This window comes from Neomonachus schauinslandi, chromosome 3 (genome assembly GCF_002201575.2).
Source record: "Neomonachus schauinslandi chromosome 3, ASM220157v2, whole genome shotgun sequence".
NCBI classification, from domain to species: Eukaryota; Metazoa; Chordata; class Mammalia; order Carnivora; family Phocidae; genus Neomonachus; species Neomonachus schauinslandi.
This window is the reverse complement of record NC_058405.1, coordinates 130792339-130813124: the sequence shown is the minus strand read 5'-3', so window position 1 is coordinate 130813124 and position 20786 is coordinate 130792339. Positions and strand designations below refer to the sequence as shown.

Below are 20786 nucleotides of genomic sequence, written 5' to 3'. Positions count from 1 at the left end.
TTTCTTTCTTTCTTTCTTTCTTTCTTTCTTTCTTTCTTTCTTTCTTTCTTTCTTTCTTTCTTTCTTCTTTTTTTTAAGATTTGGTGTATTTATTTGACAGAGAGAGAGAGAGCACAAGCAGGGGGAGCAGGAGAGGAGAAGCAGGCTCCCTGCTGAGCAGGGAGCCCGATATGGGGCTCGATCCCAGGACCCTGGAACCATGACCTGAGCCGAAGGCAGACTCTTAACCGACGGAGCTACCCAGGTGACCCCTCTCCTCTTTAATATTTCTTGCAGGGCTGGTTTAGTGGTCATGAACTCCTTTAGTTTTTGTTTGCCTGGGAAACTCTATTTCTGCTTCCATTCTGAATGATAGCCTTGCTGGGTAAAGTATTCTTGGCTGCAGATTTTCCCATTCAGCACTTTGAATATATCATGCCATTCTCTTCCGGCTTGCCACGTTTCTGCTGAGAACTCTCCAGCTAGCCTTACGGGTTTTCCCTTGTAAGTTAAGGACTTCGTTTGTCTTGCTGCTTTTAAGATTTTTTTATCATTATATTTTGAAAATTTAATTAGATTATGTCTAGGTGTTGGCTTGCTTTTGTGATTTTGAAGGGCATTCCCCGTGCCTCCTGGATATGGATGTCTGTTTCCTTCCCCACATTAGGAAAGTTTTCTGCTATTATTTCTTGAAATAAATTTTCTGCCTCCTTTTCCCTCTCTTCTTCTTCTGGGATTCCTATAATATGAATGTTATTACATTTGATGGAGTCACTGGGTTTCCTAAATTTATTCTTGTGTTGCATAATTCTTCTTTCTCTCTTTTGTTCAGCTTCATTATTTTCCATTATTTTGTCTCCTAGGCCACTAATTCATTCCTCTGCTTCTTCCAGCCTGCTCTTCTTTGCATCAGGCCTGTTTCCAATCTCATTTATTGCATTCTTCATCTCTGATTCTTTTTTTTTAAGTCTTTTATCTCTGTGGTAAGGTCTCCTGATGTCTTCTATTTTCTCAAGCCCAGTGAGTATCCTTATGATTATTGCTTTAAATTCTTCATCAGGCATGTTACTTATGCCTGTTTTGCTTAGATCTCTGGCTGTGACCTTATCTTGTTCTTTCATTTGGGATAAATTTCTCCATCTTGGCATTTTGTCTAAGTCTCTGCCTACTTCTGTATGATGGAAAAGCTAGTTATGTCTCCTGCCCCTGAAAGTAATGGCCTTATGAAGAGGTCATGTAGTGCCCAGGGCCTGGCGCTTCACAGGGTGTCTGCGATATATGCTGTGTGCACTCAGCTGTCATGTTTTGGCTGCTATCCTTCAGGCCAGTGGTCTGCTTCTTGACTGCTGTGGGCAGTGTCTGGTCCCTGGCCTGAATGTGGTGAGTTTTAACTAGGTGTGCTCTAATCTACTTGCAAAATGAGACCTGACACCAACTCCACCAGAATTGAGGCTCAACAGAACTCTCTGGATGGAAGATCTGGTGTGGGCAGGGGTTTGTGTTTGTCTTCTGGGGGTGGGGGGGAGGCGGCTGCCTCACTGGGACTGAGACAAGCTTGACTGAAATGGGCAGTCCCACCAGAGCATGGGGTGGGGTGGGTGGCTTGGTGTAAGCAAGTTAGGTAGTCATTGTCCTGGTTGACTTTCCCTCAGATGGCTCTGTGTTTATGTTGAGGAGTGGGGGAGGGATATGACACCAGTCAGTGCCTTTGCTTCTGGAGAAGCATCTGGGGCTTGTGCCTAACAAAGTCCTCTCCTATTTTATCATGGGCGTGGCCCAAGATAGTATTTTAACAGTGGCAGTACAATGAGCAAAAAAGTACAGTTTTCCTAAGCAGATCTTCACATTTGGCCTTATTTTTTTTATATAATGACATTTAAATGAATACATAAAATCATATCAAAACTCAATTTTAGTTTTTGTAGATCTAGCTTGATTTGGAGCTCAAATTATATTAGCAGGATCCATTGTTTAGCTGTTTTTTCCAGGTTAAGGACCTCAGCAATGTCAAGCTCATCCTAATCCCTGAACTAATCGCTGGTGATTAGGAGGTAAATAAAATACATGTTTTGGATTAGACTAGCTCCTGCCAAAGCCCAGGTGTGGAGGTAGATTAACCTCAATAACAGAGCTAAGAGTAGGGATGTTATAGTTCTCTAAGGGAGAGATTAGATATTTGATATAAAAAATAGACAACTACTACAGTGAATATATATTTACTGAATTCCCTACCGGAAATATATTTACAAGGAATAAACATCAAACTTAAAGAAAGATCATCATTCACTGAAACTAGAGGAAGACCATGTCTCATACCACAAACTCTTGACGATATAATGTTTTGAACCATGCAGTGAAGACATTGAGCTAGTTACCTTGGCAAGGAACCCTGAAGGGTTTCTTTCACTTGCAAGTTACAGAAATGAAGATTGGGGATGAGAAAAGAAATGAGTACCTTCCACTTAGGGTCCATTTCTCTTCAAGGACAGCCATGCTTCACTTCTAAGCTGGGGGGTGGGAAGGGCAAGATCTGGAGAACAAGACCAGGTAGCAGGAAAGTCCCAAGATTTACTGCTGGGATCCAAAGACAAAAGCATAAAGAAAAGTGTGCTATCATACCAAACAAAGGGCCTTAAGCCATGGAACTTTATAGTGATATGTTTTCTCAGCTGGAAAATTGATTCATTCTAAAATAAGACTTGGTTAGAGCTGGCCACCTTAGAGTAATGATAAGGAATCCAAGGTACTGAGAGTTTAAGGAACTTCAAGTCACACAGCTGGTAAGCATTGGAGCTGGAATTTAAACCCAGGTGGCAGTCTGGCACCTAATCCACGAGATTCACCTGGATGACACCTCATGCTTTTCTGTGCTGTACTGTAGGGAAAGTATGTGAAGACAATGTTCTTAACAAAGATTCTAGACAAACTTGAACTTCAATAATATAACTTAGCCTTTGTGTTTCTATAGAAGTATAATGAATAAGATAAAGAAAGGTAAACTGTCTTGAAAGCAAAGGAATACGTTTTGTCTGGATCTTTAGGAAATACCTTCACTAAGATGATAAAAAAGCCTCAAATCTCAGGGAAACAACAGCCCTTAGGAGCTGAATGGCTCACTAAGGGCAGTCTCTAGGCCTGAAGACTACAGTCATCACCCCGGGTCTTTATCGAAATGTCAGATGGAGGGCTATTGACTTGTGTTTAAGTCTTTATCCATTCAAATATAAAGACCTTAATTTTTGAGGGTCACTATGTGCCAACCCAGGAATATTCTGGAATTGATATTATTAATGTATTAGCTTAAATTATAAAGCTGATACATTATGAAAATTTCACTCTGAATAAAAATACACGTGAAAGGCAAACCAACTATTTCATTAAGTTTGCTCTTTTTATGCATTGTATTTAGGATGGTATATTGCAAAACTAAAATAATTTTAACCATTTAAAATCTTCCTGAAATGGAAATAAAACACAAGATACAAAGAGAAGAGATTTTCCTAAATGAAGAAATATGCACAAGTATCAAAGTTGATTAAAACAGAATCCAAATGGGGTAGACTGATCCACATTTTGTAATAAAATGAACAATGAGATCTTTAAAAATTAAACTCAATCACTAAATTGTTTAAATTAAAAAAAAAGAATTGGCACAAAATCTGTTAAAATGTTCTAATGGTTTAAAAATTTCAATTTCCCAGTTAAGGAAGATTACAGTGTTACTTCTCTTCCAACTCAGAAAATTCCTATACAGAGAGAATTAGTTCTGTGTTGATTTGTGTACCATGACAGTGAATTGCCTATTTTGTGATCACCTAGCATAGTGTCTGGCACATAGTAGGAGCTTAATAAATATCTGTTAATGTTGAACACATTGTCCAGACTCAACAGAAAATTATTTAATATGAAATCAAAATTATACCTCTGAAAAAGAGCTGACTTGTTCAATAATACCTGCTCGTGTGTTGCTGCTATGTTCAGCCATTTTTAGATGGTAAAGATGGACCTACTGGGAATTCTTTTTTTTTTTAAATTTAAGATTTATTTATTTATTTGAGAGAGAAAGAGAGAGAGTGAGTGAGCAGGCAAGTGTGGAGAGGGGCAGAGGGAAAGAGAGAGAGAGATGGGGCACCTGGGTGCCTCAGTCGGTTAAGTGTCTGCCTTCAGCTCAAGTCATAATCCCAGAGTCCTGGGATCGAGTCCCGCATTGGGCTCCCTGCTCAGTGGGGAGTCTGCTTCTCCCTCTCCCCTGCCCCTAGCCCTGCTCCTACTCTCTCTCTCTCTCAAATAAAAAAATAAAATCTTTAAAAAAAAAAAAAAGGAAAGAGACAGAATGTTCAAGCAGACTCCCCACTGATCGTTGAGCCCCACCTACAGCTCGATCCCAGGACCCTGAGATCATGACCTGAGCCAAAATCAAGAGTCAGTCACTTAACCGTCCAAACCACCCAGGTGCCCCCTACAGGCAATTCTTGACTTAATGACAAGCTAATAAAGAACAAGATTCTTTCTGAATAAAGATAAGGGTTTTATCTAAGTAGAAATAGAGTCCACTTTTTTTTTTTAAAGATTTTATTTATTTATTTGACAGAGAGAGACACAGAGAGAGAGGGAACACAAGCACAGGGAGTGGTTAGAGGGAGAAGCAGGCTTCCTGCTGAGCAGGGAGCCCCAAGCAGGGCTTGATCCCAGGACCCCAGGATCGTGACCTGAGCTGAAAGTAGACGCTTAATGACTGAGCCACCCAGGTGCCCCAGAGTCCACTTTTTAAGTAAACTAGAAGAAATATAAGCTATTTAAAATCAGCTCCTTGGGCATCTGGGTGGCTCAGTTGGTTAAGTGGCTGCCTTCAGCTCAGGTCATGATCCTAGGCTCCTGGGATCGAGTCCCGCATCGGGCTCCCCCTTCTCTGCGGGGAGTCTGCATCTCCCTCTGCCTCTGCCTGCCACTCCCCCTGCTTGTGGGCTCTCTCTCTCTCTCTCTCTGTCAAATAAATAAAATCTTAAAAAAAAAATCAGCTCCTTTCTTGGTATCATAAATATATCCTGGTTGGAAGTATAAACAATGTACAGTGTGGCATGACGTGAACAATGTTTAGAGTTTAGACATGTTATCCCTTTCTCTCAGCAGCTAGCTGGAAGCAGCTGAGCATAAGGTCTTTAATTGGAAAGAGGAAATATTTGAGATTCAAATAAATGTGATCTGTATAATGGTAAATCTTGAATATTCTAAATTGTTTTGTGAAAAGTTCTGTTTTCCAGCATCAGAATGGTATTGTGGAAAAATCTGAGAATTAAGATGTGGTCTGGTCTATGGTACATGATCTTAGGCAAGTCATCTACCTCTTTGAGCATCAGCCATACTGTACCATGTGTAGTTTCCCAAACTTGACAGTTTCTTTTCTGTTGATCAGGCCAAGGAGGTTTGCTTCTATTCTCAGTTAATTAAAAGTAATTATCAGGAACTTTTGTTAATATTATCATGTTTTTTTCCTGCATCTATATAGATTTTCATCTTTAATCTGTCAACATGGTGATTTATATCAATAGATTGTTTAAAAATGTTGAATCAACCCTGCTTTCCTGGAATAAATCCGATTTAGCCATGATATATGATCTTTTTTTAAAAAATAGTGTTGGATTCAGCAAATACTCTATTTTAAATTTTTATATCTATAGCCATAAATGAAATTGGCTTATAATTTTCCTTTGTATGTTAACTTTGGTTTTGGCATCAATGTTAACTTAGGTCCTAGACCCTTGAAAATAGTTCGGGTGTGTTCCTTTTTTTCTATTTCCTGAAAAAGTCTCAATGAGATAAACTGTTTTTGAATTCACCTATAAAATTATCTGCGCTTGTGTTTTCTTTGTAGGAAGTTTTTTTTTTTTTTTAACTACTCATTGAATTTCTTTAATAGTAATTAAATTATTGAGTTATTCTATTTCTTTATTTTTTTAAGATTTTATTTATTTATTTGACAGAGAGAGGGAGAGCACAAGCAGGGGGAGTGGCAGGCAGACAGAGAGGGAGAAGCAGGCTCCCCGCTGAGCAGGGAGCCCGACGTGGAGCTCAATCCCAGGACCCCGGGATCATGACCTGAGCCGAAGGCAGATGCTTAACCGACTGAGCCACCCAGGCACCCCGAGTTATTCTATTTCTTGAGTGAGTTTTGATAATGCATATTTTTAGAGAAATTTGCCTTTTGGGCTTGCTTTTTTTTCAAATTAATTGGTGTAAAGTTGTTAATAATATATAATTTTAGCTTTTAGATATCTGCTGCAGCTGTAGCATGTCCACCTTTTCCTTATAAATAACATTTATTTATGTTTTTTCCTCTTACTCTTGCAGAGGCTTGCTCAATTTATTAATCCTTTCAAAGAACCAATAGGTGGCTTTGTTTGATATTTTATTTTGCTTTATATTTCATTAACTTTTGCTCTTTTTTTCCTTTTTATTTCTTTCCTTTCTTTGGGTTGATTCTGCTCTTGTTTTTATAAATCCATAATTAGGATGCTTAGTTCATTAATTTTAGCCTTTCTACTTTTCCCTATAGCATTTTTTTTTTAAAGATTTTATTTATTCATTTGAGAGAGAGAATGAGATAGAGAGCATGAGAGGGGGGAGGGTCAGAGAGAGAGGCAGACTCCCTGCTGAGCAGGGAGCCCGATGTGGGACTCGATCCCGGGACTCCAGGATCATGACCTGAGCCGAAGGCAGTCGCTTAACCAACTGAGCCACCCAGGCGCCCTCCCTATAGCATTTTAAAGCTGCTTTCCTAGAACTACAGGTTTTAATGTGTAGTAGCTTTATTATTTTTTATTTCTAATATTTTCTAATTTCCATTAAGATTTCTTCGTTGACCATGGGTTATTTAGAAGTTTATGTGTGCTTGTGTGTGTGTGTGTGTGCACGTACATCCATGTGCTTATGTGCATGTAGGTATACGTATGTGTGTGTTCTCCAAATGCAGATGCCTTTTAAATTATCCTTTTCTTAATAATTTCCAGCTTATATTGTGGTCAGACAATTCTAGACACTTACTCTGTGGCCTAGTGCCTGATAAATGTTGTACATGTGTATTTTCCAGTGGTAAGGTGCAGCCCCTTCTTTCTCAGCTTCCGGTAACTCACCCCATCTTTCTCATTTGCTTAAGTGCTCCTCAGCTCACTTTCCCCAACCTCCTCAACCTGATTAATGCCGCTCCTAAATGTTCTCATACCCCTCTTGATGTAGCCCTATTATAGAATTTATCACAGTGTATTATGTTTTTTAACTGGCCTGTTTCCCTTACAAAAGTGAGACTGAGACTCTTCGAGGAAAAGGACTTGTTGTCTTTAAGACCTAGAATTTAAGTGACAGATCTATAATGTTCCAGCCACACTGTACAGTAACTTCTATTTATTTATTTGCCATGGCAAATATGTGCGCACACACACACACATATGCATGGATGAACTCTTGACAATGGTGATGTGAGAAGGCTGGGCTATTCTGCCCCACAGAAACCATATATAAACTGGCAAATTGTTAAAATGACCATTTCAGGGTAAGCAACAACCATCCCAAAGGCAAGCAACAACCTGGGAAATGTTTATTCATGAAAACCTGCTAGTGAATTGGATGAGAATGGCGAATTTATAGTCAACAAGCACATGGAAAGATGGTCAGCATCATTAGTCACTAGGAAAATACTAATTAGAACCACAGTGAAATTAAAATACACCTGCTAGAATGGCTGCATTTAAAAGACTGATAATATCAAGTACAGACAAGGGTATGCAGCATCTGGAATTCTCATACATTGCTGGTGGAAATGCAAAATAAAATCGTTACTTTGGAAAACAATTTGTAGGATTGTTTTTAAAGTTAAATACACAGGAAAAAAAAGTTAAATACACAGTTAACAATTCTCCTTCTAGGTATCTACCCAAAAGAAATGAATTTCCCCCCCAAATTTGTTCATGAATGTCTGTAACAACACTATTCATTATGACCAACAAAATGTAGTAGTTGCCCCCTTATCCACGGGGATATGTTCCAAGGCCCCCAGTAGATGCCGAAACTGTAACTAGTACTGAACCCAGTATATACCATACCTATGAGAAAGATTAATTTATAAATTAGGCACAGTAAGAGATTAACAAAATAATTAATAATAAAATTGAACAATTATAACAACATACCATAATAAAAGTTATGTGAATACAAGTTGTGGTCTTTCTTTCTGCAAATATCTTACTGTATTGTACTCACCCTTCTTGTGATGATGTGAGGTGATAAAATGCCTGCATGAGGAGATGAAATGAGGTGAATGACATAGGCATTGGTGGCGTCGTGTGAGGCTACTCTTGACCTTCCGATCACAAGTCAGAAGGAGGATTATCCACTTCCAGACCCTGGTTGGTGGAGTAGGGAGTACAGAGGAATGGACTGAGAGGGGAGAGCTCTTTGCTTCTCATTCTCTAATATCAAGATATGGCCCATCCCATGCTTTCTTTGCCAATGAGATTATGAAGTAAGTGGCTGAGAAAGAGGAAGAAGAGTCTCTTTTGAGAGAGTGTAATGTAGTCCAAAGTGTTCCTTCTTCCCTGGGCCAAGGGTGAACATGAGAAAGAAGAGGAAAAGGGGCCCCTAGGTAGAGCAGCTCCCACAAGGAAGAAAGACTGCTTCAACAAAGTCCCCAACACCACTCATCTTTTAAAACTTATTGGTCAAAAGGAGGGGATATTTCTATTTTAGAGCTGACTCCTTGGATATATTTCTCCTTCAATGGTGCTCCTTCGGGGGAGTGTCTGCTGTAGTTTAGACACTATTATCAGGATTCATTCAAGTAAGCAGTGGTTCTCAAACTTAAACTTGCATTAGAATCACCTGGAGCGCCTGCCAAACCACAGATGGCTGGGTTCCTGACCCAGTGTAAAGTGGGAGCTGAAAATTTGCATTTTTTAAGAATATTTTATTCATTCACTTGAGACACAGAGATACAGAGAGAGAGCATGAGCAGGGGGAGAGGCAGAGGCAGAGGCAGAGGGAGAAGCAGACTCCCCACAGAGCAGGGAGCCTGATATGGGGCTCGATCCCAGGACCCTGGGATCATGACCCGAGCCGAAGGCAGACGCTTAACCACCTGAGCCACCCAGGCGCCCCGAAAATTTGCATTTCTAACTTAGTGCAAGGTTACATCGGTGCTGCTGGTTTCAGTGCTACCGTTGGAGAATCTCTGGAGTAAGCAGAAAAACTCAAGTTAGAAGCCAGCTGAAACTGAGATCAGCAACACATTTGCCATGGCAAATACCTGGCCAGGCAGGCTCCAGTCCTTTCTAGGCACTCCCTTGGAGTGACTCCCTTTGTGTCCCCAGATCTCCATCATTAGCCCTCAGCTCAGCTGTGGAGGTCTTTGTCTAGCCAGGTTAGTTTGCTTTCTCTCCCAGGTCGGCTTCTCCTTATTCCACAGTTCCTCTGAGAAAGAGGGTTTCACTGTATAATTCTGTGCACGTCTGTTTACTCCAACCTCAGGCCAAAGCTACTTTCCTCCCATTCCCATGACCCCTCATGTGAGTGGCTACTTCGCTCGCCCCCTTGGGCAGATTTCCCCAGCTGCAGGCACCCACGCATCCCCGTAGTTTCCCTAAACTGAGCTCCCACCTGCATAAGCACAGCCTGGATTCTCTGGCTTGCTGATTTCTCATCCGTGGTGCTGCCCACTGGGCAGCCTGGGAGCCTGGCTCGCCATTCTGGAGCCCAGCATACGGGAATCTCTGACGCTATCCATGTAGCTCTATCCTTGTAGCTGTACTCCCTCTACAAAAGGTTCCTGCTCTTCTCTGCTGTGTCCCCAACCCTGGTCCAAGTCCCAGTACCACCTGATCTTGCCCCCTGCCACCCCTCCAAGCCTCTCTTTCCTGGGTTATCCACTCTTCCTGTGTAACTTTGCAAAAGACAATCGGACATGTTATTTGATTCTAATGCACTTTTCTTGTTCTAAGTTAGGCTGATTACCCGCCAAGGCCATCAAGACTTTGGGGGAGGTGGGAATTTTTTGGAGGGAAGAACAAAGTTACACGATACTCAAATTACTATCAGTTAAAGCCTTATAATACTATGCAATAAAATTTACTTTACCCCAAACTGGATATTATATTACTTTTTGATAGATCAGAAGGCACTTTAAGTGATTAAAGTGCTTTTTGTCATTATAAATGTTAATTATTATGGGCAATTAAAAATGCAAAAAGATGAAATTAATAGATCTTTCTGGTTGATAATATGATAGATAAATCAGCTTGTATTCTATTAGAAAGAAGATAAAGTAGAATAACGCCTTCTGATGTTTTCAGTGAAAATCTGGCTCAGACCTCGACTGCTTATGTGTCAGGCTGTTGATGTTGCTAAAAACTTCCTGACATATGAAATTGCATAATGGAATGTAATTATGAAAGCCTAACTAAGAGTTTAAAATTATTAATATTAAAAATTATTTTATTCTGTATGGAAGACTTGTGTACATCATTAATCTTCACAATATACACTTAATTTTTATCTAAATGTAAGGGACACCATTCCCACCTGTCCAATCAGAAAATTCTTGCCCTACTAAAATGATATTCAACAAGTCTGCTCTACCCAACTATATTTGTACATGTAGTTTGACGATAGTATTTCCTTGAACGTTAAAATTTCTATGTCACAGGTGCAAAAAGAATTTGCAGCAATGTTACAAAACAGGAAAATCATTTATGTTTTCACAAAGTAAAACAGATTTACAAAGGTAGAGGGGCATCTTTCTTTGAAAATTACTTCCAATGAGCTTTAGGGCCCAGCCACCATTATCATCCCTTTTTCTACACAAATGATCCGTTGTGGGCTGCAGTCAATTGCTACACAATTTTTTATACATCAAGGCTTAGTGGAAAGAAGGAAGATGAAGAGGAAATATAAATTTCAATTTTCCGTTCATGGTCTAATGGTCTATTACTCAGCCAACTTTCTACACGTAGAAAGCCTTCATTAGTACACCATTAAGGATGACATTAAAACTTTTGATCTGTTCTTCTAGGTTGTAAGTTATGTCTTACATAACAAATTTTACTGGCGCTCCTTCAGATCTGGTATCTATGTCTATAAATATCTCTATTCCTGCTATAGAAGTGTAATGGTGCAGAGTATAAAAAATATATGTACCTTGGTTTGAAAAATTCCTTTTGAAAGTGCAAAATTTAATAAATTAAAAAAAAGAGGTAGGTGGCACAAGAGTAATGAAATGGATTTTAATTACTCTAATGTCACACTATCTAGTACAAGAGTAAACATGCCTGGATGTTTCTATCAACACTATAACCCTCCATTCAGGAGAGTGGGATCTCCAGGCTGATTTAGGTCATTTTCTGAAAGACGCTGCTGTACCACTTCTCTCCATTCTGAAATGTTCCCCTTGGGAAAAATTTGAGGCCTACCCTCTCTCAGCCCCAATGTTTTCCCATTAAAGGGCATTTGGGGAAGCAGCATAAAGCTGCTTCTCTCTAAATATTCCATTTTAACAGTAAATGTTGGTTTCTAGAACTTTCGATCCAGAGAGACTCAGCATTTAAGGTTCCTTTCACTAAGAAGCTGCTTAGGGTATTCCTTTCGTAATGACCTACTTGGGAAGTGCAAATTTCTTATCTCTAAATTGGTATATGAAGTTTCCAAATGGACAAGGAGGCAAGAGATTTTAGGCACTATCTCCTTCCTAACCGTTTCCTAGCCACTTCGTTCTTGCTCTCAGATCCCAAGCCATCTCCGGCTCACACCTGACCTCCCTTCTAAGAGCAGTTCTGGGTGTGCACAGGGCGTATAAAAGAAGCCACTGCCTCAAAAGCTTGCTGGCTGAGGATGGAACTCCACTCTACACTGAGCTCCCCTGCCTGGTAGCCAGACATCTTGTCTACCATCCCCTCTTCTGATCATTGGGACTCTTGGCCTCAGCTCCCGATCCTCTATTCTACCCTCTCCTAACCTGGGGTCTGACCTGCCAGGCTCTGCTGAGCTCTTCATCTCATTCTTAATCTGTTCTTCCTCGCCTCCCGGGCCCTGCTATACCCCTCACAGGCCTGCTCTGGCCTGTTGCCACAGAATCCAGACGAAAAGGACATCTAAGTCCTAAACTCTGTGGTGCTACCAGAAAACTATGTGAGTTCAGGCAAGTGGCTGAACGGTCTGAACTCCGTCTCTCTCCCTGTGTGACCCCGGGGGCTGTGCTGGGGCATCTCTAGGGTCTTTTCAGATTTGAAAACTCTAGTTGCTGTGGGGCCTCTTTCCCACCTCCCTCCACTTTCCATCTTCTGATTCTGTTTCAAGCAAACAAGCAAGAGTGCAAAGTGAGGTGACACACGGGTAAGACTCCATTCTCTATTTGTAAGGATTACAGCATTTATCTTTATTTGCACTGCCCTGTACAGCTGACAAAGGAAGGCGGTGTGTTCAGAATCTTGTTTTATGCCTGGGTAGCCGGGTTCCCAGCATTTGAAGGGAGCTCCTCCACATAAGCAGCAGGAAAATGGCCCTTTTTTCCATTCAGGGAGCCAAACCACCATCCTTCTTCTTGTTTCCTGTATATAGTCACAATGTCGCCTGTGAAAATGCATATTTAGTTAGACAAATGGCTCTTTGCTATTTAAGCACATGCCCGAGCCCAGCTCATAGGACAGTTTTAAGGAGATTCTGCTTTCAAGGAGTTACTTGGTAGCATCATTCTCTGCACATGATTCAGATGAAGCAAAATTTATCCAACACTTCTGTATAAAGCAGGCATAATGCAGAGAATATTAAAAAGAATAAGGTAACAGGCAATCAAGTTCTGCCATAAGATAGTTTCATTAAAAACAGTATCATATGGGATCATATATACTTCTTGTGCTGGATGGCTTACTCTGGATACAGCCTATCAAACTTTTCTCAGTGTCTGTGTTTTCAGGGTTTCTCATGTTGGTGGCCAAGACAGTCTGGTATGGTGACTGTGAGGAGTATGTCTCAGCTACCAGACTTTTCTTTAGATCAAGACAGCTTCTCTCCATTACATGAGCCAGTTTTATAGTCCAAAGTTCCAACTCACAGCTTTGCACAGAAACACAACTCCCCGTTCAGCAATGTAGATCGCTTTAATAAAATATCCATTTGAAGACAATACTTTTTAAAGCAATGAATCAAATACACAGACTTCCTAAGAAACACATGGCCCTTCTCTAATTCCCTCTTTTTAAATAATACTATTCTGATATTAATAACCCTAAAGCTTAACCTGGTGCCCCAAATCCTCTGGCTAAATCCTTCTCTTGTGAGAAAGAGTCCTTCCCCTCTGGCTGTTGACTATACATCAAAGCAGAAACATCGTCTTCCTTCAGGATCCAAGAGCTCCTCTATCTTGAGCATCCTTCTGAGGTAACTTTTCAGTCTTTCTTTCATTCTCTTCCCCAGTTATTTTCTTTCTTAGGTAAAGGACTGTCCACCCCTCTTCCATCCCACCTCTCTCATAAATCACTTTTTATTCTTACAGGAGATCATTCTCAGCCTAAGTTCTACCTCCAATGAGTTCTCTCAGGTCAGCAGATCTCCGGTCAGCATATCGACACAGTCTACTAACAGGAATTCAAACAAATAATTTAAAGTCTTGTTGCCAGCTTCCCCAAGCCTCCAATGGCTCCGTTTACTTAAAGAACCTGCTTTCAATATAAAGTATAAGTAGACTTTGCTGCCAACAGAACTGAAGACAAAGAAGAGAATCAATTTATTGTGTACCTATGTAACTCAAAGCCAGGCCCTGGGGTCTAGGTGGCATCTGGGGAATGTGTTTTTTATTCACATGGGAAGTGGGAATACAGCATTTCATTTACTCATTTACTGCTGTAGGGTAAACCTAGGATGACATGATGAGGAACAAAGTGACTTCCAGAACACTTCCTACTTTTAAATAAAGGCAACATTGATTTAAGATGAATGGAAGAGAGGGTCTACTTTCTATTTCCTTTTTTCTTATTTTTATTTATTTCTGAGCTAGAAGGAAAAGTAGTTGCTGGAAGAAATCTGGCTGGTGAACCGAAAAGGAAGCATCCGTTAACCAATAGCAAGTACGTGGTGTCCCTGTTGTATGGCTGCAAAATCCATCGTGACTTCCTGTAGGCTTAGCTCTCTCCTACAACACAACTCTTTTTCACTCACCTTTTCATTTCCAGATCTCTGCCTTAGCTTTAACATCCAAATATGGTTGCTAATTGGACACACAAAGAAAGTTGAGGCTAGTGACTTTTTCTTATTTAATGATGAGGGTAACTCATGACAGCATGCCTTTCCATGTTCAACAAAAATCTGTGACACAGAGAAGGGGGTCATTTCCTAGACTGGCCATAAACCACTTTTCTGAGAGGTAAGTGGGAGAAACGTTAAGCTGGGAGTTCTCTGATCCGACTTCTAGAACTCACGCTTACCCTAAGCCATGAGAGGAAATCATTTCACATTCCTGTGTGTTTAGTTTTCTGAAAAAGAAAAAGGTGGGGCTACCTTTCCAATAACTTTCCATTACCGACACTCTATCCCAGTTAGCACTGTGATAAGAAGCATGACTCTGGGTTTCTGAGTTCAGAGCCTGTCTATCACTTCTTGTAACTTCAGCCAAAGTACTTAACCTTTCTATGCCTCAGTCTCTCAACAATAAAATGGGAATAAACAATAATACCTACCTCAAAGGGCTTTTATGAACTTTAAATGGGACAATGTACTTGCAGCAATGTCTAGCACTTAGTAAACACTGAATAAATGTTAGTTATTTTTATTATGTGACTTTTATTTTTGGCGTGCCTTATCTTTATGTCTCAAAAAGGGTGATTATAAACCTGAGATGATTTGATGTTGTAGTAACTTGTAAGGCTGTTGTAACAAAGACAGGAGTGTTACTCAAGTGAAAGATCTCAACATGGTAAGGCGATCAAACTATTTGAAAATGATTCTTACCTTTTTCCAAATTTAATTCATCATCTTGTCTGGCTTGAAAAGAATATAAAGCCTTGCAAAGACCACTGCCGAGCTGGGCCACACCGGAGGCTGAAAGTTGGATCCAGTTATAATTACTAATGCTGTGTCAGTAGGCAAGATGAATATGATGGGAAGCTCTTGAGTTATTTCATGGTGTGGTACAGAGCCTAAATATACTGACATCTTCTCAAAAGGAAAGTTTGTAATTTCACACAATATTCATTCCTTGGTATAGTACCTATTTATGATACACTACTATGTGTATGGACTAGGTATATGATATAATAAAAAACTGTATGATAATGTGGAACATAATAAGTCTGGAGAAAAAAATAATAAAGATAATTTAAAATTGTTTCCCACGTGAACTTCTTTATCAACATCAGTTAGCTAATACGTATGGTAGTTGATGCATGTTTTGGAAAACACACACCAGTTTTGCCATTCAGGTAGAGATAGGGGCCTTGGAGCACGTGCTTGCTTCCATCACCCCGAGGTTCTGATGGAACTGTTTTTTAAACATTGTGACGGTGAGTCTTTACTACACCATGTAGACGATTATGGCTCGGGTTTTCCTGGGAAACTCTTCCTGCCAACTTCTCATCAAGAAACTCAAGAATCAAGGTTATGGAAACTATAGTTAAACAAGGGACAATGACGTGTGTGAATGTGTATGTGAGTGTGTGTGTGAGTGTTGAAAGGTGAAAAGTGGGGGGTGTGCTTGGGCAAATAGCTAAGGTCAGGCAGCTGAATAAAGGGAATAGGTAGGTCTTGGGATCACCGTATTTCTCACAGAAAGGACAGGATTTCCATGGAAGTTTGGAGAACGGTGTGGAAACAGAGCTTCTCACAATGGTTCAGGGGTGAATGTATGGGCAGCAAATTGCAGACTGTCTAAATAATATGGATGCTAGTCATCTAAGGGACCTTCTCATAGCTTACATTTTTTTCCCCCAACCCTCTGCTTTTTGATTCCTTTCCACATTTTGGATTACATCTGCACAGAAAGCACACAAATGCTAACAAATTAATCAGTGCTAACCGAAATGCAAATTTCTTTGAGCTGATATATGCCCATGTGACTCTGAAAATAAAATGCAAATGTCACAATGTGCTTTACCAACAGAATCCGGCCCCAAATTATTGTGGGCATGGGATTACCTGTAGATGAGGAACTTGGGATTCTCTGCCCACCAGAAGATGTCCTGCTCACAACATTCTCTAATCTCTTCATCAGAAAAGGCCGAGATATTTTTACATAACTATGTGTCTGTTGCTGTTTAAATAGTACAAAAAAAAAAAAGAAGAAGAAGAAGAAAAAGTCATTTTAACAACACTGTCATCAAAGGTAATTTTGAAAAGTAACTCTTCCACATTCCTGTTTTCCTCAGGAATTTTTTTTTATTTTGGGGGGAGCATATAAATAAGTTACTCAATACTTTTCTAAACTCTACTATAAATCTTAATTGTTTCTGAAGCCGTAATATTTTCAGAATTAGAAAATTACCACACTGTACAGCCTATGTTTGTAATTCTGACCTGCAGCTCCAGGTCAAATAATAACATTCAGAGCTGAGCTTCCTCAAATTCAACTTTAATGCAAGTGAAATTGTCATGACTCTAAGTGATTGAGATCGGTTTAGAGTCCTGAGTCTCATGAAAAGAAAAGAATCCCTTTATCACAAGGTGGTTACAGCTCCCCCTTCTGGCAGGAAATGGAAAACAGCTTCAAGGAGGAGCGACTCCTGTACATTCACGTGCTCATCATCAATTCAACTAGTGTATTGCCGGGAAAATACATGGGTGTGAATTTTTCAAACTGTCCTGACGCTTTGCCCACATTATGTACTTTGTTAAATGGATAGGACTATTGCATATCACAAAATCTTATGATTTAGGTCTGTATGAAATTTTACTCTAAAAGCATGTCCAAAGAATAAAGTTAAGATATGAGGTGGAAGAAGGAACCCAAAATATTATTAGCTCCTTGTATTTAGTCTACAAAGAATGTATTCATTTGCAATTAGCTCTTGTTACTGCACTCAAAAGGAATAAAAATAAATTTATCTTAAAATTCCACATTGGGATTTGAGATATAGGGCATATATAATTCATAATAGCCTTTTTGCCCTGGTACTACTTGAAGCCACTCCATACAGCAAGCCCCGTCAAGAAATTACAACTCGTCTCGTAAATTTTTACCTTTTCTTTCCACTTGAAGATGGAGTTACTACAGGGATGGCTGGGTTGAGGTCTTTGCTCAAGTTCTGCTAACACCGATGACAGTTTGTAGGAGTTTGCTTGCAAAAGGTCTAGTTTCAAATTGGTCTGTGGATACATCATTTGGCCATGTGAGTAAATTTCTAGAAAATGAGGCACAGCTGGGTGGGTAAAGGGATCTCAGGATAACTTCCAAGATGACAAAGAGGTCTAGAAAGGTACACATTCAACTCATGCAGACAGGCACAGAAAATGTTAAAGAGAGCAAAAAGTGGACACTTTAAGCACCTTAAAGGAAAACCCTGGTTGTTGAGTGCGCCTTATTCCGGACTCTTATAAACAGGATAAACTGGAAACCTAGATAGATCAATATTTTGTGGCAACAGATAGTTTTACTCACTTTTCTGTTGAGGAGTGAGAAAGGGGATAATAAAGTGTTGATTACAGAAGGTAGACTTTCAGAGGGCTTTGAAGAAAGGCAGTTGAATGGCTCAGCATTGTGAACACAACTGAACTCATATCAAATAGAATCAAACTAAAATGGTGTGAAGTGGGTTTTGTTGTTGCTGCTGCTGGTGTTATTGTTTTTCTTAAAGAAGTGAGGTCTTATATTACCCAAAAAGTTTGCAGTAACACTTCTGGAAACTGGAAACAATATTCAGGAGTATTTGGGTATAAAAATAAATGAAGCTAAAGATACACTCCTAGTTCTCCATTTGACCTCCTGTTCCCCATTTGACCTTGAACTAGAAACTTAATAAGAGCTTCTTTGACAAGCTGTGTTCAGTCAGGGTGCCTGGAATCTAAGCAATGGAAGGGGCCCGCTTATCCCATCTCTTCTTCACCATTATTTCTCCCTTTTCCACACCTCCAGCATGGGGATTCCTAACCCTACATCTCTGCCAGGGGGCCACAACCATGGACTGAACACCTCTGATCAATGGGGAATGATCCACTGCATTGTGGGGCAGGCTTACCTAAGATGAAATCAAAACCCACTGCATACCTTCTACCATTAGACCTAGTCTGCATCTGAGAACATCATAGGGCAAGCCTCCTTCTTCCTCTGTGTGGTGCTCCTTCCCATATCTGAAAACAGTGTCTAAATATATTCAGTTTCTGCAAAAATTTCTCATAGACATGCCTTACCAACATTCTTGCTTCAAATATGGCACTTAAAGGACCAAGAGACAATGAATGGGGAAGAATTTAAATGAAACAGAGTTTCTTCCTGCAAGAAACTTTCCCTGGGGAACACAAGTCTACCAACATCGCCAGTTTCCATCCACCAGATGCAGGGGTATAACCAAGTTAGATGGGTATTTGGCATCCACTACTTGAAGGTTCATATTGGCTCCATCATAAACACCGTGAATTCAGGGGGCACACCCTCTCCGACCTTGCACCCTCTGCTGGGTGAATCAGGCCAGCATGTACCCAGATGATCCCAGTACATGTTCTACGCTGGTAATGACAATGAAAAATTCTATGCAAGAACAACTGAAGAAATAAACTTACAACTTAACACCATCACAAAATTCTCCACATGACTTTATTTTGGTAAATATTATTTGCATAGATTTAATAGACCAAACATTTTGCACTGTCACAGAAGATGTCCTACAGACTGCTTTCTAACTTCACAGGAACCACAGTCATGCGTCCCTGCAAGTGTGTTAGACCTCTGCCCCCAAGTGAACAGAATTCGGGCCTTTTCTTTTCACTAAGAGTGTTAGGCTTGTTTTTACAACAGCTCCCCCCTCTAAAGGAAGCCTCAGCTAAAAAACAGATTAAACTGTACTTGGCTATATCAGTCTCCTTTCCCCAGAGAACTATTGACATTGCCTATTTGGACAGAGGTATTAGGTACCTGCGTTCACAAGAGAGTTAGGCTACCTACAAGGTACCGAGAGCTGGCCCAGCTGTCCGTATCCTTCAAAACATTGCTAAAGATTGTGTATCTCTTCCTGAATTCTTCTCAGATGAATTCCAGTCAACTTCCTCTCTCTCTCCCATCACAGCAGAAAACCTGTATCTAGCACATGTAGTTCCTAGTATCTGATTGTTTTTATTCCTACGTAAAATTCACAGGCCTCTGCTGGCCTCCCTTTTCACTGTGGGTGCCTCTGAAGCGGCCACATTGTCCATCGCTCCCCACAAAAGCCCGGGCAGGTGGGGGATGCTGCTGTGGGCCAGGCTCTCAGCAAAAAGGCCCAGAGATGTTCCTGCCCTCTCCTGACAGCGCCTCCCCTCCCCTCAAAGACCACCTCAGCCTCTAAACGTTTTTCCCTCGTTCTCAGAAGTTTTTGCTACACACCCCAGACTACCCTCTTCCTTCTGTGCGGCCACAGTTTTCCTTTTTCCTGTTATTTTCAGAAGCCCCTGACGTTAGCTGACGGACAAATGGAAAATGGACTCTTCATAGTTACCAGGATTTGGGCTCTCCTCTGTGCACAGGGCTGGCACTTTCTAGCTAATACTTTATCCTCACAATAACCCTTTGAGGTAGGTACTGAGAAAAGTAAAGTCCCAAGTCCCTGGAAAGGGCAGAGCGAGATCCAAATACAGGCCTTTCTGAATGCAGACCCTGTGTTTTTAATCACCTTTCTTAACCGGGTTAAAGTACACATGGTTTCCAGACCCTGATGGAATTATTCTATTTTGGGGAATTCTATTTTAGGCACAAGTGGTTTCCTGGAAGAACACTAAAGGAAACATGTCTAAGTAGCTGAATTTTTCCAGATCCCTCAAACTGCTGGTCAAGGAGGCTCTCTGACTAGATTGTTCTATGTCATGAGAAAAGAAAGGCAAGCAGAGGTCAAATGGGCCCAGAAAACAAGCATTCTAAAAATAGCTCTTTCATCATTAAATCTAGGAAAGTGGATGCTGCCAATATTTACCTCGTCCATCAAGGCTGCTGTGATTTTTTGACTCTCTGCGTCCGGGAAGGCAGGGTCCCTGGAGTAGGACTTTAGCATGCGTTCCAGGCCTGACAATGAAATCACCCTTTCAGTCACCACTGCCCATCCTGTCTTGGAGGGACTGAGACGGGGCACGTGCAGGGGGAGCCTGAGCCCAGAAGTCACACCAGGAGGATTTCCCAGGGCCCGAGGCTCTTTCTCTTTGTAGTTGCTACTTACTTTTACTGAATGGGTGGCCTGTACCTTCATTTAATGAAAGTTGAGAAATTCTGGTGTTTAAAAAATCTTGATTGTTATTTTGCAAGATGAGCTTTTGAATCCTCCTTGTGGACCCAGTCTGTGGTCGGTTCCCAAAACTATCCCAGTGCTAGGCTCTCCCTCCCTACGGTAGTTAAGTTTCTTTTTTTTTTTTTTTTTAAAGATTTCATTTATTTATTTGAGAGAGAGAATGAGAGACAGAGAGCACGAGAGGGAGGAGGGTCAGAGGGAGCAGCAGACTCCCTGCCGAGCAGGGAGCCCGATGCGGGACTCGATCCCGGGACTCCAGGATCATGACCTGAGCCGAAGGCAGTCGCTTAACCAACTGAGCCACCCAGGCGCCCCGGTAGTTAAGTTTCTAAACATTTGACTCTCTTGGATTTCCTAGCAGGGATTACATTTCAA

At 40.7% G+C, this 20786-nt stretch overlaps 1 protein-coding gene across 2 annotated transcripts in view; it reads right to left on the bottom strand.

The window, feature by feature from the left end:
• Positions 1 to 12367: 12367 nt before the first annotated feature.
• The window catches only part of NOSTRIN (nitric oxide synthase trafficking), a 61345-nt gene continuing 52926 nt past the window's right edge, over positions 12368 to 20786 (bottom strand). The window contains exons 10-14 of one of the 2 annotated variants that reach the window (XM_044913322.1): positions 20103 to 20191; positions 17185 to 17310; positions 16144 to 16258; positions 14962 to 15051; positions 12368 to 12588 (exon numbers count right to left, since the gene is read on the bottom strand). In XM_044913322.1, the coding sequence (XP_044769257.1) occupies positions 12452 to 12588; positions 14962 to 15051; positions 16144 to 16258; positions 17185 to 17310; positions 20103 to 20191 (557 nt within the window). In that variant the 3' untranslated portion in view covers positions 12368 to 12451. The remainder of the gene's footprint in view (positions 12589 to 14961; positions 15052 to 16143; positions 16259 to 17184; positions 17311 to 20102; positions 20192 to 20786) is intronic. The other variant, XM_021702807.2, reaches the window with a different exon arrangement.